The 21,849-nt window shown below is 49.8% G+C and overlaps 7 protein-coding genes across 7 annotated transcripts; 3 read left to right on the top strand and 4 right to left on the bottom strand.

Annotated features, from left to right (window-relative positions):
- The first annotated feature begins 1,777 nt into the window (after window positions 1–1,777).
- ASPGLDRAFT_397491 (La domain family) lies at window positions 1,778–4,839 on the top strand. Its single transcript, XM_022545124.1, has 4 exons — window positions 1,778–2,642; window positions 2,790–3,828; window positions 3,880–4,336; window positions 4,432–4,839. The coding sequence occupies exons 1-4, from the start codon at window positions 1,982–1,984 to the stop codon at window positions 4,438–4,440; spliced, it is 2,166 nt and encodes a 721-aa protein (XP_022400107.1). The 5' UTR covers window positions 1,778–1,981; the 3' UTR covers window positions 4,441–4,839.
- ASPGLDRAFT_397515 (uncharacterized protein) lies at window positions 4,647–5,617 on the top strand. The gene is made up of 2 exons (XM_022545125.1): window positions 4,647–4,896; window positions 4,951–5,617. The coding sequence occupies exons 1-2, from the start codon at window positions 4,852–4,854 to the stop codon at window positions 5,452–5,454; spliced, it is 549 nt and encodes a 182-aa protein (XP_022400106.1). The 5' UTR covers window positions 4,647–4,851; the 3' UTR covers window positions 5,455–5,617.
- A 484-nt stretch (window positions 5,618–6,101) lies between these two features.
- ASPGLDRAFT_26341 (SPFH domain-containing protein) lies at window positions 6,102–7,389 on the top strand (the record flags this gene model as incomplete). The annotated part of the gene is made up of 2 exons (XM_022543550.1): window positions 6,102–6,583; window positions 6,642–7,389. The coding sequence occupies 2 exons, from the start codon at window positions 6,102–6,104 to the stop codon at window positions 7,387–7,389; spliced, it is 1,230 nt and encodes a 409-aa protein (XP_022400105.1).
- Window positions 7,390–7,723: 334 nt separating this feature from the next.
- Window positions 7,724–9,468, bottom strand: ASPGLDRAFT_26340 (uncharacterized protein; the record flags this gene model as incomplete). The annotated part of the gene is made up of 7 exons (XM_022543549.1): window positions 7,724–7,810; window positions 7,859–8,002; window positions 8,072–8,269; window positions 8,322–8,536; window positions 8,612–8,752; window positions 8,811–9,229; window positions 9,293–9,468. The coding sequence occupies 7 exons, from the start codon at window positions 9,466–9,468 to the stop codon at window positions 7,724–7,726; spliced, it is 1,380 nt and encodes a 459-aa protein (XP_022400104.1).
- Window positions 9,469–10,100: 632 nt separating this feature from the next.
- On the bottom strand, window positions 10,101–11,169 carry ASPGLDRAFT_47952 (WD40 repeat domain-containing protein). The gene has a single exon (XM_022546786.1). The coding sequence runs from the start codon at window positions 11,063–11,065 to the stop codon at window positions 10,223–10,225; it is 843 nt and encodes a 280-aa protein (XP_022400103.1). The 5' UTR covers window positions 11,066–11,169; the 3' UTR covers window positions 10,101–10,222.
- A 380-nt stretch (window positions 11,170–11,549) lies between these two features.
- ASPGLDRAFT_47951 (uncharacterized protein) lies at window positions 11,550–12,183 on the bottom strand. The gene has a single exon (XM_022546785.1). The coding sequence runs from the start codon at window positions 12,109–12,111 to the stop codon at window positions 11,701–11,703; it is 411 nt and encodes a 136-aa protein (XP_022400102.1). The 5' UTR covers window positions 12,112–12,183; the 3' UTR covers window positions 11,550–11,700.
- Window positions 12,184–13,738: 1,555 nt separating this feature from the next.
- ASPGLDRAFT_36172 (uncharacterized protein) lies at window positions 13,739–21,025 on the bottom strand (the record flags this gene model as incomplete). Its single annotated transcript, XM_022544657.1, has 3 exons — window positions 13,739–14,131; window positions 14,184–20,818; window positions 20,899–21,025. 3 exons carry the CDS (start codon window positions 21,023–21,025, stop codon window positions 13,739–13,741), a joined length of 7,155 nt encoding a protein of 2,384 aa, XP_022400101.1.
- Between the last annotated feature and the right edge of the window lie 824 nt (window positions 21,026–21,849).

The raw sequence follows: 21,849 nt of genomic DNA, 5'->3' as shown, positions 1-21,849 counted from the left end.
CTAAAATAGAAGCCAGGTATGTACATAGCGCTCTCGCATAGTGACGAGTACAAGATATATATACCGAAGCGGTCTGCCTTGCTTTTGGTTCTGATCAATACTATGTAGAGGACTGGATTGTATCTATGGAGTATCGGTATTACCGGTATTGGCATTACTGACGTACGTGCGCCTATGCTCTTGACAGCCGGTCCGTGGACTCCGAATTGGAGAGGATAATTGAAAAATATCGATTTATTACATAAAAGAACCTACGGGATTTGGTTCAGGCCTACAATTATACATAGCACTGTGCTATATGGTAGGTATACATCGGACCTGGAATGTACGCGTGGTAATAGCACTTCCACCCAAATGGCCGGCACGCCCCTCATTGTTTGTAGTCTGCATGTTACAGTATATGAGAGATTAAAGTGACGACAGGAGAGTCCGGGATAGGACTGCATGGGGTACTTTGTTAGACAATGCAATTGCGGCAATAATTGGTACGGTAATAATTCCAGGAACATTTCTTTTTCTCCCTAACTTCTACAAGTACTCTGTACAATGAATTCAATTGTACTCCGTACTACTACTACTACTACTACTACTACTACTACTGCTATGTAGAGAAGAGGGGCATGCATAGCCCCTCCAGTACTCTGTACTCCAGTCTCCATCCTTCCATGCGGATAGAAGGATACAAGACCCTAACCGGAAACATCCGCCGGCCGAAGATTGTGCGTGTTTGGCTGTAATGAAAATGCTCCTGTTTCCCGTGTGTACCTAATACCACTCATCTGACTGTATAACCACGCACCCACAATACACACAGAGGGACTTTTCACTTTTGTACTTTGCCTACTTCATTTCCTACTCTGCACTGTTTTCTTTTTCTTTTCTTTTCTGCATCTTTCCTCCCTTTTATTCTCTTCTCTCGCCTATTGGCGTCTGTGTCGCCTGGAGTTCTGCCTGTCGGTGCTTCATTCCTCCATCTTCCGATCTCTCCTCTCGTCCTTCGCGGGATTTTTTTTTTCTTGATCGGTCGATCTTCTATACACTTGCTCTGTTTTTTCGCTTTTCTCTCTTTCTTTGTTTCTACGTGAGGTCAGTTACTAGTTATTCTGGTTACTATTGACATCGCATTTCTGACTTCTCGTTGGACGTTCCAGAAAAAAGGAAAAGAAAAGGCCCATAAAAAAGTGTTCACCCACACCCACACACACCCACAAAAAAATTATCGTTAACTCAAGGTCCAACTTCCACATTCACCCACCAACCCCTCGTTCGTATCCGTCGTCTGTCGTCAAGGGGTTTAGTTCCAGTTGACCTCAAGGTACCTGTTGGATTCTCTCGGAAAAAAAGAAACGAAAGGCCTCAGCGTGCTCTCTCGTCCTTTCGATCCCTATCCAACAACCACTCGTCGATACGTCCTCTCGGATCTACCGAACGTCTCTCGAACGAGCTCATTGTCGTGTGCGCGCGTCAGTTTTGTCAACCAGTGGGCAGGAACTACGACCCGGATAACCGCGAGTTCGTTGTACGAAGTCCCTTGTGTGTTTACCCAGACTGCGCTTTCCGTCGTCTTGCCCATCCCTCGCACGTCCAAGACTACGATCGATTCAAGCGCTTAGACCGATGCGATCCGCGTGCTAGATACGCCCTTCGTACCGAGATTTAGCTACTCATCGTTCACGGACAACTCGCGTGCTATCCAGCCTCGACCTGGTAAAGGATCACATACTTTTGTCTACAGTGCAACTGAGTGGGAGTGTTTCTCCATTACCACGGGAAGTTGCAGTTGGTGGGGTTATAAGTAGGAGGAAGCTGATTCTTGTCTGACTTCTACTGCTGTTGGTGAAATCTCGCCGCCCTTTTTTTTTCCATTTATTTCTGGATTGCCAAGGGAAAACCCTCGTTCTCTGGCAGAACAGTTTCTCTTGTTCTTATCTAGAACGGATATATTTTGATTATCATTCGCCAACACTACAGAAAGTGAAAAATGGCCGCCACATTTTCCTACGCCCAAGCAGCAAAAGGGTTGCCGGCAACACAATCGCCCGCTTCGAAACCCGAGGAGCAAAATACCGATTCCAACGTGCAAGCGAACGAGGTCCCTGAGATTACCGAAACGGATGCTCTTGCTGAGGAAGAGAAGACCATCGCCCCTAGTGACAAGGAAGCGGAACCCGTTGCGGCCGCCCAACAGGACATCTCCGGGACATCTTCTCCCAGTGTTGCCAACTCGTCCACCACCGCACCAAAGGACGAAGACTCGAATACAATGAACGGATCCTCGGAGTCGACATGGGACAAGCAGTCCCAGGCATCGGGACCCGAGAAGCCCACAGAAGAGGCCAATGAGAAGTCTGATGAGAAGAAGGATGTCCCACCACCAAAGGAGCTCAAGGCAGCCCCTCTGCCTGTTGTCAACGTCTGGCAGCAAAGGAAGGAAGCACAGGACGCTAGGGTCAAGGCCGTCGCGGCTTCGAAACCTGCTTCTACCAAGACTGGAGCCTCCAAGAATGCATCAGCGGCGTCTTCGACAACAGGGGAACCCCAGCAGGAATTGCCCAAGGTGGCATTGAAGAAGAAGGGAGCAGATGGTGCGCCTGAGGGTGTTAAGCGGAATAAGGCCGACGGAGCCAAGGGCCGCGATGAGGGTAAGTTTGAAGAGTCGCGTTGATTTTTGCTGCAGATCCCTTTCGGAGCATCCGTCGCAACGCTATTTTCTTTTCTTTTCTTTTCTTTTTTTTTTTCGCTTCGGGACTACTATTTCCTTGACACCAGTGAACTGACAGGTTCTACAGATGTACACCCAGTGGCCGATGCTTCCATGTGGCCTACCCCCCAGGTTGCCCAGGGTGAGGAGAAGAAGAAGGCTCAGGAAAAACTCGAAAAGACCGATAAGACTGAGAAGACCGAAAAGAACGCTGGTGCCCGTCATGGCAAGGAGAAGTGGATGCCCGTTCCCTATGTGCCCAGCGCAGTCTTCAACACCCCGCTTCCGACCGCTGGTGCTCGCAGAGGTGGCCGTGTCGCACGAGGTGGAAGGGAGGCTGGTCGCCACGGTCCCCACGGCGCCGCTGCCGCTGCCGCTGCTGCCGAGAAGACCGCTTCGAACCAAGCCCCCCAAAGTGCTGCCAAGCAGATGGCTTCCGAGCCGAACACTGGCCGTGCCAACTCTTTCCCTTCGAAACGATCCAACAGTGCGGAGGCTCCTGCCGGTGCCCCCGACTCGCGCAAGGGCACTGACCGGAGCCGTGGTCCCAAGGGAGCGGACGACACAAACGCTGGCAAGCAGGCCAACGGAGACTCATTCCCTCGTCATGCCAAGGGCTTCTCGAGGAATCACGAGTCTGCCCACAGGGGCGACAGGACTCCTCTGTCCGTTGATCCTCAGGCCCGCAATGGTGTGACCCAGGACCGCCGTTTCGAGAATGGACCCAAGTCTGCTGACTTTGGCGGTTTCCACGCCGATCGCGAGAACCACCACAACCACCACCACCGGGAGCGTGGTGATTCTCGTCCCGAGCGCGGACGGGGTGGTTCTCACCGGGGCCGCGGTGGCCATTCGGGACATGGCTCGCAAGCCCCCTTCTACAACCCCATGCAGCACTCCTTCGTCCACCCCAAGTCGTTTGGTTACAACAAGAGCATGAACAACCGCGTTCCTTTGCGGTCTCCCTCGCTGCCTAACTCGGCCATGTATGGTGTCTACCCCTTCCCTGCCGACATCAACACCATGTATGCTGCCTATCAGCCTATGCCCGCCGGCCCCATGACGGCGTTCCCTTACCAGCCTTACATGGAGCCTTACTCTCTTATGAGCATGATTTCGATGCAACTGTATGTTTTCTTCGTCTTTACCAAATTGACATGGTTCTAACAAAATGATAGTGAATACTACTTCTCCGTTGACAACCTGTGCAAGGACTTGTTCCTCCGGAAGCACATGGACTCGCAGGGATTCGTCGCATTGAACTTCATTGCCAACTTCAAGCGGATCAAGACTCTGACTGAGGACTACGAACTCCTCCGTCATGTTTCGCGTCAACTCCGGACTGTCGAGCATTACGTCGGCGAAGACGGTGTCGACCGTTTGCGCTCAAGAGAGCAGTGGGGACAGTGGGTCTTCCCTATCGACCAGCGTGACCCCTCTGCTCAGAGCGAAGGCCCCCCTCCGTCGCGGATCGAGAGCTCGCCGGCCCAGAATCATGTCGAGGGAGCTGTTAACGGTGTGAGCCACCATCACTCGCTGCCAAACGGCACTTCTGTTTCGAAGACGTCTTTGTCCTCGACAGCCCCAGAGTTCTCGCCGTCCAAGCCTCTGACTCCCCAGAATGAGGTCGCAAATGTATGTCCTATTATCTCAGATATTCTGGAAGACCGGGGATTTCCTGATCTCCTTCCATCTTGTTTTGTAACCATTTGCTAACGGTTCGCAAGCAGGCAAACTAAACATAGAAGCGGCTTCATTCTTCTCTTCGCCTGGGATGTCGGCGGTCGGTGGCCTTTCACAACCGATTGACAGTCTGCAACAGTTGTCCGCCGATTTTCTGACGAAGAAGCGAGTTTACCCTATGAATTTCGTTTGAATCTTTTTCACGAATCATATGCTTTTCGAAAAACGAGTTCCTGAGAAACGATTCTTTTCACTGCGATCCGACACGTTCTGTATCAATTCTGATCGCGATTTTTGGTTCAAAAATTTCAACGCACAAATGTACAATGAGTTTAGGAGTTTAGCGTTTGACGATTACTTGTACGACGCTCCAGCAACGGGTTCAACAGGCTGATTTGTTTTATGGTACTTCTTTTGCGACGAGGCTGTGCGACGATATTGTTCTGGATCTTGGCCTGAAAGAATCCATGCAGGGTGACCGGATGGTTCTGCTTTACGTTCAACCTACCAAAGCGGATTTCCTACGCAAAGAAGCCGCAAAAGATCGACTGTGTGCTCGATGCTAGCCTGAGAGCCGAGCTGGAAAAGTGATTTTTGTTTTGCTGACTTTTTTCTTTTACCCTATTTTCTCTTCTCTTCTCTACCATTTTATTCTCATTATTTGCTCTCGCCTTTTTGTGCGATTTTATGACTTTGCATCATGTTTGAGTCTCCGTTTTCTTTTTGCATTTATCTTCCCTCAAGTGGTCGAGATACAATTGTCGCCGTATAGCAAGCTGCGATATGATGCGCACTCTACGTCTCGACTGCCTCTTATTTTTTTTTTTTTTTTCTATTTTGTTTCTTGTTTAGTTATGGGGGGGGGGTTTCTAAAAATTCGTTTCCGGAGTCCGGGCATGCTCTGCTGGCAAAGTCTTCAAGTCCGATGCCTGCTTCAACGGTATGCCGGACCCCAAAATTGTTCTTTTTTTCTTTCTACGACCATAGAGATCCGGATTTTCGTTTTGCTTAATATTCTGCGGCCACGTCTACTTCTTTTTCTTTCTTTTTCTTTTCTTTTCTTTTTTTAACTACATTTTGATATTAGTACGAGCATGAAAGGAAAAAGAAAAAAAAAAAAACCTTGAAAACACGATTTGTTTCTCCCTTCGTCAGGTGCCCTGACTCTGTCGACGTGACAATAGGGACTGCTTTCTACGAGAGAGCCGCGTCCACTCACATCTTCTAGTCTCTACGTCTACGACTTGCAGCGTTGATGATATTGCTTTGATGCGCCTCGAGCCGGGCTACCTTTGTTCTCTTCTATTTCTTTTAATCTTCTTCAACTTGCATAGTACGGGTATCGGTTTGCTTCGTCCGATTTGAAGAGTAACGCGGCATGCATTCCCTGGGGGAATTACTTGTTTACGAGATTGTTAGTAGCGTGGGATACGGTTGGGATACGGTTCATTGGCTTGTTTAGATTTCTTTTGGCAGTCTGAATACATAGTTCTGCATGCTTCTTTCTATCGTAATAGTAAATCTGCCATAGAACGAGGCTCGGAGAAATGTTATGCCCGGATATTAATGCCTCAGGCAACAAACGCATCTCGGCCAACCAGAGCATGCCGGTGAATGACATCGGACAGCTTCGCTTCCCCAACCGCTGAAGCTATTCCTCTCGTTTTCTCTCACCACCGCAACCGCCTCTCTGTCCCTAACCTGCCCCTCTGTCACAATGGAGGTGGCCCTCAGACAGCCCGCACGGCTGCTCCAAACCCCCTCAAACCGTCTCCTCCGTCAACCCCAGAGCCTCCGCCTTTACACCACCCTCAACCGCACCCCACGACCACGCCATGTTTCTACGACCCCACGAAGAACCGCCCCAGACTCCCTCTTCAGTCTAGGATCTGGTTCAGGCGGCCACGGCGGCATTCCGACCACCTACTTCGCCAACCGCAACTCTCTCCCCGCCAACACGGTCATCCGCTTCGTGCCCCAGCAGACAGCATGGATTGTCGAGCGGATGGGAAAGTTCCATCGGATTCTGGAGCCTGGGTTGGCGGTGCTTATTCCGTTCTTGGACCGCATTTCGTATGTCAAGAGTCTGAAGGAGTCGGCGATTGAGATTCCGAGTCAGAATGCTATTACCGCGGATAATGTGACGTTGGAGTTGGATGGCGTGTTGTATACCAGGGTTTTTGATGCTTTCAAGGCTAGGTATGCTTCTTTACCAGTTTGCATTGGTAGAGGGGTTGGCTAATACGGTTGGTTCTAGTTACGGCGTCGAGGATGCGGAATACGCTATTACCCAGCTTGCACAGACGACGATGCGTTCCGAGATCGGTCAACTCACTCTCGACCACGTCTTGAAGGAGCGAACAACACTCAATGCCAATATTACTCAGGCCATTAATGAGGCTGCCAAGGAGTGGGGCGTTGTGTGCTTGCGTTATGAGATTCGGGATATCCACGCCCCCGAAGGAGTGGTCTCCGCCATGCACCGCCAGGTCACAGCCGAGCGTTCGAAGCGTGCAGAGATTCTCGACTCGGAAGGTCAACGCCAGAGCGCCATCAACATCGCAGAAGGCCACAAGCAGTCCATCATTCTCGAATCCGAGGCGAAGCGCGCAGAGAATATCAACCATGCTGCTGGTGAGTCTGAGGCGATTATGCTGAGAGCACAGGCTACCGCTCGCGGAATCGAGGCCGTTGCCAAGTCGATTGAGCAGGGCAAGGAGAATGCTCACGGAGCGGTCAGTCTTAGCGTTGCTGAGAAGTATGTTGACGCATTCTCGAAGCTGGCTCGTGAGGGTACGGCGGTCGTCGTGCCGGGGAATGTCGGTGACCTTGGTGGTATGATTGCCAACGCCATGGCGGTGTATGGTAAGGTCAACGAGGGCCAGGCCAAGTCAATTGCTGCAAAGGCCATTGGCGTGCAGGAGCAGACGTCGAATGAAGCCCTTCGCCAGAACTCGGAACAGGACACTGCCGATGTTCAACAAGATGATTCGTCGAAACAATGAAAGATATGAACCTAGGAGAGTATACTCTGGGGAATGACTTTTTACCTTTTACTTCTTTCGTGTTGCTTATATCCCAACTTTACGACATTGTTTTTATTGTTTTACGGCTCTAAAATAGCGTTTTCACACTGTACTCTTACGATTGATTCGCTTCATGCTATTTTAGAAGGGCGAAGAGCATCTCATCTCTATTTGCTTAGGTTGCTAGCATGATGTACATATGTACAATTTGAATGGGGAACTATATTGTTCTAGCATGTCTTGGCTCGTAGCCATATCAATAAAACATTCGTTAAGATAACTAAATACACAATTGATTTCGCTAAAATACAAGTTACGCAGTATTAGCAGCACATGAAAAACTAGCACTACTCGAATCATCATGAATCGCCTTGCCAGAAGAATACAAACCAAGACCGCACTGAACTCGTTAGCCATAGTACCTTGCAGAAGTAGAAGGGGAACATACCATAACAACACCAATACAAATACAAAGCGCATTAACCACCGTCAAAAGCATCTTCCTGGGTGAAGCAAACCACAGCCCCTTATTCATATACAACCAGAACATACCCGGGAGACCGAAACTGAACCAGCTGGCGAAGAGTGCCGTCTTTTGCGATCACAGTCAGCTACAGCTAGATATGGACAATTACTTGAAGGATTGGTAGGTAGGGCATACCATGAGACTGAGAAGATTGCTAAACACCGGAATCGCCTCTGCGATAATCCACGCGATTACCCAGAGAGCCACGGCGATCCCGATCCACGATCCAACGGCCGTGAAATCCCGCTTGTGCATTCGGTCTGTGCCTGCGAAGACGCGCGTGTAGATTAATTTGCAGGCGATGTGGCCGCTTATGACGCCGGCAATAATAATCTAATGAGCGTCAGTCACTGGTAAATACGTCTGTAGAGATTAGGGGCCGTACAGTTGGTAATGCAAGGCCATACGCAATCTTCGAAATCAGTGGACTTGCTGAACCGAGTGCCGGAGAAGCAACGCTATCACCGGCATAGCAGTATATAACCACCGCTGCGACGAGGTACAGGGTGATGTCAATGCATTGCAGCAAGGTAAGCGCTTTAGGGAAGTCTCTGGGGTCCTTGAGTTCGGCGATCACGTTGAAGAAGATGTTGTGGCTTGCTGTTAGGTGTTAGAATTTGTATATATTGAAAGGGTGAAGAGGGTGTAAAGGAGGGGGGGGGGGGGAGGACGGACCGTAGGATAAAGTGATGTTGAGGGCTGAAGTAAAGCCGGTGACGAGATTTGTTGGCACGGTTGCTTTGATAGATGGCATTGGGTTTTCGATGGCGATTGCAATCATTGTGAGGAGGACGGCTGTGAAGATGCTAATGAATGCTGTATCCCATTAGTTATCAGTCTGTATAGCAAAGCACCCTACAGGGAGACGACTCACAAGCCAACGAAAGCCACGACATATTCTTCAACGTCCTAGGCAACGACAACCCCAAAGACAGCACTAACCCCACAACCCCAAACACAATCGAACAAGTCCCATGCACCGTAATCATATTCATAGCCACCGTAAATGTCAACAAATGACTCGCCATCACGAAAATAAGACATAATATTTGTCCCCCGAAGAGTGTCTCTTTACCGAATCTCCCCATGAGAATCTCGCCTGCGTCGGCCATGCTGGATATATGCGGGTATCGCCATTTCAGTTGTCCAATCACGTAGCCGGTGTATGAAGCTACTAGACCTAGAGATATGAGGATGATGATTGCTGGGGCCAGGCCGAGGCCTGCGACGGCGGCGGGGAGGGAGAGAATTCCGAGGGAGATTGTTTCGGCGACCATTAGGAGGCCGCATTGCCTGCACAAAAACATACATTAGCATCATGGAGCGTGTCTGGGGAATAGATGAAAGGAGACGCACCACCACTTCAAAGTCTTATACTTGACCTCTGCGTGCTCTTCATCACCAAAAACATCTTGGCGGTAGGGTACGGTTTCGGCTTTCTGGATATCGTCGGGGAGAGTTGGATCCTCTATCTTCTGTTTCTCTTCCTGGCCGGTTTCCAGGGTTGTAGGGTGTATATCGGATTGATTCATTGTAGATTGTGTCCAATCGATTCAAAAAGAGACTTGGACTAAAACACAGAAAAGAAAGGAGATGAAGGAGAGGGGCATGCATAACTGTGCAACATCCCGTAGCTCGTGAGAGGAAGAAAGGAGGAGGGACCAGGATAGGGTAAATCATCGTTTCGTATCTTTACACTGCAGATATATTCCGGAGGAGATATCTTGATATCGCGCGACTGGGGTCGTCAAGATACCCCAGATAAGCATAACTGATGGCCATCGGGATCGCATACTGGCTTGATCAGGTATATTGAGGGAATTGTAGTGATATACTCCACGCTTTACCCTAGATTCCGTACCCCAGACGGCTCTCGGCTCTCCAGACTGGATAATTTCCGGGGTTGACGGACAGCATGCTAACTTTGTGATTCAATGACAGAAAGCTATCACATATGGATCGTTCATGGGATACTTGAGAGGGAAGGAGATGAAAGGGGACTAGCCCTATACTGGAATGGCTTTCCTAGTATAAAATTGAGGCTTCCGAGATAGCATATTGATGGTCGGAATTGACTTCCTAGTGTCTTAGCGTATAATTCGGGATTACCTACTTTCTGTGGTTACGAAATCGACGATTGTTTTTATCGGCACATAGGCCTTGGGACACAATGGTACATTAGATAAAACAATCTAGATCAACAGCTTGGGATCCAGAGGGAAGCTTAGAAGAAGGATCTGTCCCGTATAGCAGCCAATAACGAGATTGCAGCCACCGACTTCGTATTCATATGGCTGATACGTGACTGGAAGCCATAATTACCTTCTTCCCGTCATAAAGAATCCATTGACGGTCGTATTGAATATTTGGCGAGTAACGGAGCACCGGCGGACCTGTGTTGTAATGCTCATTGAAATGATTGAGCTGAGCCGAGCCCGCACCATAAGAGCTCAACTTTACTCCAGTCCTCCAGTCCCAGAGACAGATCATACGGTATGCGGTGAGGGTTGCTATGTGGTGACCATCTGGCGAGAAGCCGATTGCGTAGACGTCGGAAGAGTGCCGAAGGGTATGCAGAACAGTCCCTGTGTCAATATGCCACAGCGTCACGTCCTGGTCCGCGGACGTCGTGGCTACCACTCTGCAGTCGGGTGAGAAGACTATAAGCTCGATCATACTAGCGGGATAGGTGGCAGAGCGTCGTGTAAGAGCCTCTGACTCCACATTCCACAATCTAATCGTCTTGTCTTCAGAGGCAGTTGCCAATCGCCGGCCATCTGGTGACATGGTTGCTGATAGGATAAGATCGGTATGCCCCGCGAATGTCTGCAGGACGGCATCTCCTTCCCGCAGACGCATCGTCTCATAGGCTGCAATTGCTACTTTTCGATTATCTGGCAGTAGCGCTGCGGATAGGATTCGGTCTTCAGAATCGAATGTTGCCAGTACAGTATTCGCCTCGATATCCCATAATTCTGTTGTTTGGTCGCAAGTAACAGACATGATCAACTCTTGCCTACCCGGTGGGAAGGTCACTGAAGGATCGTCGTCACTGTCCGCTTTGAAAGGCCCGTTCTTGATATTGCTCTGAGTGTCACTAAGCCATATATCTCTTTCATTACACACCATGACTATCCAGCGACCATAAGGCGATACGTCCAAGCGCACATCTGGTCTAACACCACAATAATATGATTGTATTGCTGACCCAGTGCATGCATCTCGTACTTGCACCACCTGATGACAAGAAACAAATATAACTTGTCGGTTGTCTCTCGAGAAAGCCACCGAGGTTACGTCCCCGTGAGCTCTAAAACATGCTCGCTGATGTCCTGATTCGAAATCCCATAGTCGGACAGTGCAATCGCGAGATGCGAATGCTATCAATCGGCCATCCGGTGAGACTGCCACGGACCTGACAGGGCCTGTGTGTCCTCTAAGTGTCCGCAGAGTGGCACCAGTTGCTGCTTCCCATATCCGCACAGTGCCATCGGCAGAAGTAGAAACGAGCAGTCGACTATCTGGCGAGAAAGCCACTGACAGGATTGAATGGGTATGTCCCCCAAAGACTTGCAAACAGGGACTCCAGTGCTCATTGAGCATTGTTGGGGTCTTCAGCCATTTTGGAATCTCGGCTTTGAATAACCGTCTTATTATACTTGCCTGCGGACTGAAGATTAGAGCTGAGTAGTACACCTGCAAAGGTGCGTCCTCAATGCAAGCCTTGTTGTAGAGGATGAACTGATATATGTCGCATATCAAGGCTAGCATCTCGGTATTGTTTGCGGGAAATTCCTGGGCGTGATTAGGAAAATGATGGCATTAATTTGGTCTGGGGTACATGCTTCTAGGAAGTCTTTCAATTCTCTGATCACCACAACGGCCTTACTCATATATCCCATCAGACTCAGGGCTTCCAGCCAATGGAGGATGTGCTTCTTTACGAAAGTGTCTATTCTCCCCCCATCGCTAAGCCCGATATGGCAGTGCTGGGTTCTGTTTTGTCGACAGAAAGTAATCAAATGATTTACCCAGTACGTAGCCGCATATTGCAACGGAGCAAGGGGATTAGGTCGAGGGTGCTTTATCTCATCCACCGAGCAACCTGGATAATGCAATCCGTAGATATTCCGCATTAGAGTAGCGTCCATTACATCAAGCAGCCGTTGGGCCATGATGCCGTGTTCGTGTATGACCCCATCGGCAAAGATTCTTCGACCTGTGCCCATGCAAAAATAGTCTCTTGCGGACTGATGGACGGCAAAGACATACCCATGGCGTATAATAAGGAATGAGCTGCACAGCTCAACAAGCTGGCTGACGTCATCCATACAATCTTCTGGCAGGCTTGCTGCTGAGGCCAGTTCCTGGAGATTCAACGGGCGATAGGCTATGGCCGTGGTTTGAAGCATTTGCTTGCAGAGTACTTTGTCGTCTTCGTCTTCGTTTTCTTCGATGAGCTGTAGTATTCGATCGTATAAGGGCTGCAACCCTGATGGTAGCCCGTCCAATTCGTTTCGCATTTTCCGACGTGAAGTTGCCTGAAGACGCTGACAGGCCAATGAGACCCAAAGAAATGTAGCCCCAGCCTTTACCTTCAGAGATACTAGAGCCTATCAGAGCAAGACATCTATGTTTTCGAAACGTGGTCTTCGACGGTCTGGCGAAGAAAATGATGAAGGTCAAGTTCCGAGCCAACGAGCTGCCGGCGAATGGTTTCCCCCATTTCTTCCAAAGTATGAAGTGAAGTGAACATTTTATCTTCAACCAGCGAAGATTCTATCAGCAGCCGCCAAATTCCCTCTTGTTCCGATGCGAAGAAGTCCCAGCCTTGATTCTCCTCGGGCGAAATTTATTGCTTGCATTTGCAAGATCCCCACGAATCCTCATGAACAGCGAGCGATTCTGAAGCTAGCTACAACCCAGCCACCTACAGTGGCGCACATTTACATTTAATCAGCATGCGGGAGATCCGCATACGTGACTTGAAAACTTGGCTATGTGTTTTGAAACGGATAAACCAATGTAGTGGTTAAACTCCGTATCGGGGAAGTCGGGGGAGGTCGATTATCCGGACTGCACGAGGCTATAGGCGAGGAATTAAAATTACACTAGAGAGGATGACATTGACATCTATAGACACCATAGACGATAGAATGAGTGCTTGACTATCTAAAGCATATGGCTACGGTGTCCGAATATGAGGAATCTGTCGACCTCGGTAATCGGGCCGACTATTAATCCACCTTGACTTTCACCAGAAGAGATGAATAGCGTCAAAACTGTCTCTGGGAAGATATGGGGCAAAAAAAGAGGGGGGAGGGGAGAGAAAGGAAAAGTGAACTGAAATGATGCCTACTTATGTCAAATGTCTTTATAGAAGTACTGTTTGGTTTTGCGTGGCCTTGCTCACCCACTGATCACCTCAACACTCACCCTCAACCTCTGAAGGCATCACCTCAATCACCCGCACCCGACTAGAGCTCACCCAGCCATCACCTGAGCAATCGATGTAGGCTCCTGAATCACTCCAAATACGCTCCGGGCTGCTCAGGGAGCCAAAAGCGGCGAGAAGTCGGACCGAAAACAGAAAGGGCAAGTTCCTAGGCTTCCGCAGAAAAGTTCTACAATAAAATATGCTACATAACAAGAAGAAATGACATAAAAAACTGATATCCGCGCCATGCAAAACAAATTACATCGTTTCAATAATATCATGTCCGACAATCCTGCGCCTGACCACTCCAAACAAATCGAGTATCAAAAGAAAAAAAAAAAAAAAAAAAAAAAAAACCGAAGCAATCACCAGAAACTGCACCATCCAATCCAGTGCTGGCAGATATTCTCCACATTCGTCGCCTGCGCTAACAGTTTGTCCACCTGGTCGCTTATATTGAGTTCCTCGTACGGCCGGAAATCGCGGCCCGTCAGCTTCTCCCGGACACGACCAAGGACTTGTAGTGCGCGTGCGTTCTGCAGCTCCCGGGCTTCGTTGGGGACGCCCTCTTGAGCATCCAGGATACCGCCTTCGAGAATGGAGGGACGGCGGGGACGGGTGTAGGTGCTGGGCTGGGAACTGTTGTCTGCGGTGAGGTTTGGCGCGACTGATTGGCGACGTTCAGCCACATAGGACATTCTCTCCGGAGGAGATTCACGGACTCCCAGACGCCAGTTAATCAGAGGGTCATGGATGAACTAGGATCATTAGCTTTGTTGAAATGACTTTGAGAAGGTAAAAAGAACTTACCGCTTCCAAAACAGCCATCAATGAATCCTTATTCTCCCTCAGAACACGCATCACAGCCTCACAAGTAATCCGATAACTACCCTCAATATTGCTGACTTCCATAGCAAACGTCAACATACGAGTCAGCCGGAACGGCACCCGCTCAGGGTACTTCTCGCGATGCATCGCAACTTCAAAGCAGTCACCAAAATCAATGTGAACAATCTTGCCTGTAACGCGGTCGAGAAGCAAGTTGGATGGGTGGCGATCGCCCAGACCGAGAATGTAACCGACCATGGACATGACACCAAGCGAGCGAGTGTAGTTTGTGCGTCGCTCGAGCCAGGCTTCGGAGCTCTTACTCTTGAGCCAGAGAACGCGGTACAGATCCTTTCCGGTGGTGTTGTCCATAGCATATCCAAAGACCTCGACCTTCTGCATGAGCGTAAGGTTATCGTAGTCAGGAGCCATCTGAAGCATGATGCGGTGTTCAATGTTGAGTAGGATGCGACGGCTCTCTCTGTATTCCTTGATAAGCGCGTGTAATGTGTCACTGTTGGAGACCCATCCCAGGAGACCAGAGCTCTGGGAGAGCGGAATGGCTGGGAATCGCTGAACAGAAAGATGACGCTTGAAGCTCTCGCCATCATTATCAAGCAGAGTGTTGACAAGACCGAACAGCTGCATGACACGCTCGTCCTGTCTGATATCTTCATGTCCCTTGAGAGCGTACATGTAAGAACTACCGTCACTTCCCTTCAGTGTCATCCTCCTAGGCCGCTTCTTGGTTTGCAGAACATGGAGAATAGGGTCGAAGCTGATGATCCGAATGATCGGTCTACCACTCTGGTAGGTACCAGGAACAGCCAGATCAAGATCTGAGCAATCCTTAAGCTTAGGCGAAACGTATTTCAAGTCGAGAGTAGACAATTGCGGGAGCTGGCGACTGATCTTCCGGAACACAGTGTAGTAGAGATCCCAAGCCTGGTTCAAGTCACCAATTTCTTCAGTCTCGCGGTACAGCATACAGTAGTGCTTGGCTTCTGCGAGGTCACGTCCAAAAGCCTGTGCGAAAGACACTTCCCGCAGAGTCTCAGCCCCCTGATCAAGCATGTCATGGAGTGGTGCCAGGGTTGCAAACATGCCCTCCACATTGTGGTCGCCGAAATAGAGACGAGAAGCTTCCTCCAAGCCTTCGTGCCAGAGCTCATGCCACAGAACGGCAACCCGGATAAGTTCGTGACTCACAAGATCAGCCTGTTCAACCAGTCTTGCGCTGTGCTGCCGCATGTTGTCCATGATGTTACTGGCAGACTGTGATCGGCGAGCAACGTTGGATTTCATAGCAACCGTCAACGGATACACGAGTGCTTGCGGGTGTGCCCTGCCCACTTCAGCCAGCAAGCGATGGACGGAAGTGCGGACTCGGTGGTTGGGCTGGTTGATTCGTGCAATGAGCTGTGGAGTAACAGCAAGCCAAGTGTCAATGTTAACTGCAGTGAATCCTTCTGTCACAACACCATTAACATCCTGGTCACCCCCATGAGTGAACCAGAGGGTAAGCAAACGCAAAGTGTCTTGCAATGATGATGTTGAGGACAGCGCGATAGATCGCAAGAAACCGCAAATGGCAGGAATGACATGCTCGGTCACAATATGCTGGGGAACCATCACTGGAGGCTGTCCCTCGCGGTTAGCTTGGCTGGCAATAGTAGTAACGACTTCAAAGTTAGCCAGCGCCCACGAGTGCCACGCCTTATATGAATCCCGGTTGTATCTTGTCGCTGCAGCATATGCATTCAAAACCTCACGAACAAGCTCCGGGTTCCAGTCACCACGCTGCAAGGCTGTCTGCCATTCTCCTTGTCTGAGATAACTCTTTGCAAGAAGACGCCTGAGTTTGCCTACATCTCCAACACGCTCACGGAGGCCAGCAATATCGGCATGGTTCGCGTCTATGACGCCATTCACACCGTTAATGGCATGGTCTGTTTGCGACATAATGAGAGCATTGAAACGCGTAAAGTCTTCTGTCAGGGTGGCATTGAACTCTTTCAGCATTCCTAGCGATTCACGCTGAGCGCCTGATGCCCAGTTGAATTTCAGGCGAGCATAAGTGACTTCAGGCGGAGCAACAGATCGAGTACCATTGTTGTCAGAAACAACCGTCTCCAGCGATCCGAGAGAACGTTCAGCAAGACCCATACGGTTGGATTTCCGGCAAAGGTTGGCGAATTTGATCCACATGTCAAGGTTCTCGCGAGGCGATGTAACAAGAGCTCTGACCTTAAGCATGCGTTGCCACACTTCGACGTTCTGCTGACACCCAAGTAACCGTCTATTCCATGTTTGGCGCATGGCATCCTGCTTCTCAGGGTCACCAATGTTCTGTTTGTATGTAATGATTTCCTCGAGTTCAGCTAGCATCTGTACGCGGACCACGACGTTGTAGGCACGGTTGTAGGACTCTCCAAGTAAAGCCGACAACTCCGTATCCAGGCCGTTTCGTGCCTTCTCAATATACATGGTCGCCTCGTCGAACTGGTTCCGGTGGATGGCAAGGATGGCACCAAAGAACGACCGGTCTGGTGACTGCTCTTTCATGACGCCCAGATATGAGTCCATTAACTCCCATTGTCCACGGCCCCAAGCGGCAGCCGCAGCCAGAGGAGCGATGGCTCTCCGGTGCTCAAGAGATGCTTGGTTCCACTTTTCTTGCGCAAGATCCGACAACACCTTCCACTCTCCAAGGGCGTGCAGACACCGCATTTTACCCATAGTAACTCCAAATGAATCTGGATCAATTCTTTCCCGTCGTTTGTAGGCGGCAAGAGCCTCCTCCCAACGTTGGAGCTTTTCAAACCAGGTTTCCTTGAGCTCAACGTCGCGGTAAGCTTGGGCTTTGCGGAGGATACCAATGGCAGCATCAGACTGCTGGAGTTGGTTGTTGATGGTGATAAGGGCCTCCACTGCTCCTGAATTCTGGTCTTGCTCAAACTCGAGTTCCTTGTAATGGAGAGCCTTGGCGAATGCATGGCATTTTGCAGCATACTTGCCCAATGTGCGAATGTCAATAGGCAGTGCCTTGTCATCATGCTCCATGAATTCAGCAAGGTTGAGAAGGATTTGGAGAATCTCAGGTGGGATGTTAGGCGAGGTGAGAGCCTTCTCAATCGACCGAACCAACTCTTCCTGGTATTGATCGTACAACTCGGTCCAACATGACACGAAAGCTGCATTGAACAAGTCCCTTGCAAGCGGTTGGTAGATACCCGCCAAACTGGCGCACGCGCGGAGTGCGGGGGAAGGTGACTCCTTCAGAAGTTCCACACTGAAACGGCGAATCCATTCCTGCCAGTCCTCGCGTGTTGACTTCTGGGATGCATCCCATGCATTCTTGAGATGCTGCTGGTTGACGACCATTTTCTTCTGGCCAATTTCAGCGTAATTTGCGTCATCAGCCAGGGCTGCGTAGTTCTCATCTGGATTCAAATCCTGTGGGAGCGGGTCGCCCTTTTGCAGTTTTGTAACCAGTATCTGGTAGTTGACATGGGTGATCTGGTTGTTCTTCAGAACCTTATTGAGAAGATGGATGTAGTGGCTAAAGTCTTGACCAAGCTGGAAAATGAGTACACAGATACAGTCCATTGCCGGCTGTCGCAAAGAACGCTCAGTGCCACCAACAACTCGAGCAAGCGAGTGAACCATCAACGAGGCAAAGTCAGACACATTAACTTGGCGTGACAGCTTCGTGAGGCTTTCAATGGCGGATTTCCGAATGCTGGGAGGATTCTGAGTCCGGTCGAAAAGGCGTACTATGGATGGAACAATCAAATGCATATATTCCTCCCCACTGGCGCCAAAGATCAAGAAGGAATGAAGGATCCTCTCTGATGGCTGTCGACGAGCCGTGGTGTCATTATCCAGAGTTTCTAGCATGGGTGGAATGAGTCCGGCCAGGTACTTCTTGAACTCGCCCTCCAAGGACAAAGCGATAGCTTCCATGAGAGATAGAATAGTAGCCTGGACTTGGTATGACACGTCCCAGAAATCGCGAATAACTTCAATGATCCCCGGAAGAAATGCACGAATGTGTTGCCGCACAATATTGACCAAGATCGCCATTTGGTTGAAATAGGACTCCAGGCGGCTTGGAGGGGATCCTCTAATGACAGCGATGAAGCCGGGAATGATTTGTCCCAAGAATGGGACACACTTTAGTCCCAGAGTCTTGAAAATGGTGACAATCGCATCAATTACTGCAGAATGATACTGGGCCAGAGAGTTCTCCCGCAGAATGTTCTGCATAAGAGTGTTGATGACAACTGTTGGATAGTACTCTTCATTGGACGGTGTAAGACCTTGCATAATCAGGGCAACATCAGTGACAGGCTGTACCTCATTTATGTGGTGAATATCTGGCGCATCCTCGCTGATTTGTTGATACTTGTATGGGTCTAGAGCACCAAGGATACCCAGAAGCTTAATGGTCTCCTTACGGAGAGATCCCGTCTGTTCCGTCTTGATGATATTAATAAGTACAGCAAGAAGATGAGGGTATTCAAGGTACGGGTCTATAACGTAGCCAGAGTTGCCGGCCAATTGACCAAGTGTACGCAATGCCGACTCTCGTTTTGTGTGAGATGAAAGATCCTGAAGTGCATCCAAAATGATAGGCATGAGTCGTGGTAGGTAGTGTGTCATCTCACCTCCACCAACGTTGGCCAATTCCCCAACCGCTTTCAATGTAGTTGACGCGACTCCTGGGTTGGCATCAGTTGCCTTTGGGAGCAGAGTAGTAACCATAGGGTCGACATAGGATTTGATCAACTTCGTGGCATTTGAAACAAAAAGGCTAATGAGCAGGGCACTCTCTTCCTTTTGGCGAGCTGTACTGGCAAAACCAAGGCCGGTTAAGAGGTTGACAAGCAATTTCCGCAGTGGCGGGAAAACATAAGCTGGGTTGACACTGGAAAGGCGTCCAATGATACAAATCGCAGCTTCTCTGACTGAGAATACCTCATCATTCACGGCCAGAAACAGACATCGGATGTTTTCAGGTCTCGCCAGATGACGGTCAAACTTTCGGTCCAATGACCACAAGACAGTTCGCCGAATTTCTGGGTCTGGATCTCCAATACCGACGGTGAGAAGCTTGTCGATCACTTCACTAACAACCTGGATTGAATGGCTGCTAGTTTGGTTAATAATGGGATCATGGACAAATAGTTGGCAGCAAGTGAGTGCAGAAGCTTTGCGAATTTCAGGGTTGTCATTCTCAACGTAATTTATAGCAACGTCCCGTACAAATTCATTCAGGATGTGACCAGAGAAGTCAAAGCTCCCCAAGGTGTGAAGGGCAAGGGCGATTTCGGCGTCAGAATGCAGCTCTTGGGGAGAGAAGTCCTTCGCAAATGATGGCATAGGGGGGAGTCGGTTTTCCGGACATCCAAGAGGCCGAAACGGTGTTCCGTAGAGGATGATGCTCAGCATGTCCAGGAGTTTCTCTTGGATTGTGGGCTTGATTGGTGGGATATAATGGGCCATGTCGACAAGTGCTTGTGTAAGTGACTCACTCAACCCACAGGCAAAGATAGGGTCAAGCAATGCTTCCATGTACTTGCTGAGCGTTTGCCCAACAGCCAGGGACAGCATGCTGAGACATTCAAACATCGGAGCTTCTTTGACCGAGGATCGGCTCCGTGCTTTCATTGCTAACCCCTCTTGGATGTATATGATGATTCCGTCAAGATACTGCGCCATTGCCCCACCGACGGCATTGGCAATCTTTCCAATCGCGATAAAAGCCGAATTCCGTTCCTTATCTCTCTTGAGCTGCGCCTGCAGGTATATCATGAATCGATGGAGGTAGATTTCGGTAAAGTCAAGGGGAGTGTAAGATGCGAGAATGGGTATCGTCAAGACAACTTGCGTGCGAATTTTAGGATCACGGTGATCTTTGAGGCGGAGGACGATCTCGCATGCGTTTCGATAGTGTTCATTCATGAACATGGCGCCCTTCAGTAGAAGCTCCTTGAGCACTAGAAGCGATCCGTGGATCCAGTCCACATTGCTTGACTTCAGTCCCAACAGCGCCTCTTCGTAGATTCGTGCGAACCACAGTTGCCGGACCTGGCTGTCTCGAGCGGCTATGATCTTGAAGCATTCGCTGACTGCATCCGCCGCCGACTCCCGGATGAGCACCTTGGGATCCCGCAAAGCAACCCAGATAAGCTCGAATATCTGTGGAATGAAGCCATAAAGAAGAGTTGGCGAGCCTTTGGCCAGTTCGCGGAGGACAAGGACCGCCGCGAAACGCCTGCTTTCCTGTCGTTCGGATTGCAGCCACTCCAGAGCCGACTGTACCTCACTCTCGACCAATTCCGCAGTTAGAGCACCACCGGGTTTAGCCAAGTGGCCCAGCGCCCTCGCCGCACACGCCAACACTGGGGTATCGTTACTTCGGAGCGCGCTGCGGAGGTAGCTGGCAAAACGAGTGGTCTTTTGGGCCGAATCGACCCCGTCAAAATCGACTAAATGATCCAGAGCGAGTAAACCGCCGATTCTTTCATTGGCATCACTACCAGTTACAACGAGCTGCGCGATACGTTGGCTGACTGCATTGTAGAACTCGAGGAACTTTTCCGGCGGCCAATCTGTGAGGTGAGGAACCAAGTGTCAGCAGTGCGACGAGAAAATAAACCACGACTAGAATGCGAGAATTATAGATAGGCACCTCTTGAAATGGCAATGACATTATCGTATAGGTCGTAGGCAGCTCGCGCCCGTACTTCCTCATTCTTGGATTTCAGGTCGAAGAACAGCCGATGGGTGACGTCCGTGATAGGACCTGCTTGCGCCATGTTTGCGGACCGCCCCCCGGGATGGACATTTGAAATTCAAGTTCTCAGGGCAAGCTGGGCGTGGAAGACACGAGAGTCGTTGTTTATATGGGGGGGAGAAGGAGGGAGGAGATGGTTAAGCTTAATCGGGTTGCCAGAGGTTGAATGAGTGAAGGTGAGTCCACTTCCGCCGGGTGAGTGTGCACGGGCCAGTGATATTCCGGCCTGGGGCATCGTTCATTGTACATAGTAGTAGATATCAGGATGAAAGAAGAGAAATTTATATGCAAATATAGAATTGTAGAAGCTCAATTGTGTATTTAAATGTATTTCTCTACAGACTAGGTCCTCTCAGCTCTGGAATACTGGTACAGTAGAGGACGTCGTACAAGTATGTTGGAGATATAACGTATTCAACGGGCGAGCGTCGAAGTGCGAATTTTCGCCGCAACCATTACTTTTTGAAGCTTTTCAACCACCAACACCATTAAATTTGACTAAATGAGACTATCTCCTAGTTAATTATATAGCTATTTACTAGGACAAATCCTTATAGTGTGTCCAATAATCCCACAGCCACTACAGCGTGGTGGAGCTCGCTGGCGAGGTTAGATCTCGCCAAACCCGTGGGCGGCCCGCGGGCGCCCGCCAAGAGGGCGGGTTCTGGGCTGTTTCCCCCTGCCTGCGGGCGGGCTGCGGGCTCTGTCTACCTGCCCGTGGGCTTTAGGCGGGCGCCCGTGGGCAGCAAACATAGGGAATCCCGTGACTTGCATATTCTATGCGGTTTTTGGCTGTATTTTATAGTATTAGGCTTACATGCTTAAGAGTATATAACGTAAAATCAG

The sequence above is a fragment of the Aspergillus glaucus genome, assembly GCF_001890805.1.
Source record: "Aspergillus glaucus CBS 516.65 unplaced genomic scaffold ASPGLscaffold_12, whole genome shotgun sequence".
Taxonomy (NCBI): Eukaryota; Fungi; Ascomycota; class Eurotiomycetes; order Eurotiales; family Aspergillaceae; genus Aspergillus; species Aspergillus glaucus.
The sequence above is the reverse complement of the archived record's forward strand: the minus strand, read 5'-3'. Positions and strand labels throughout refer to the sequence as shown.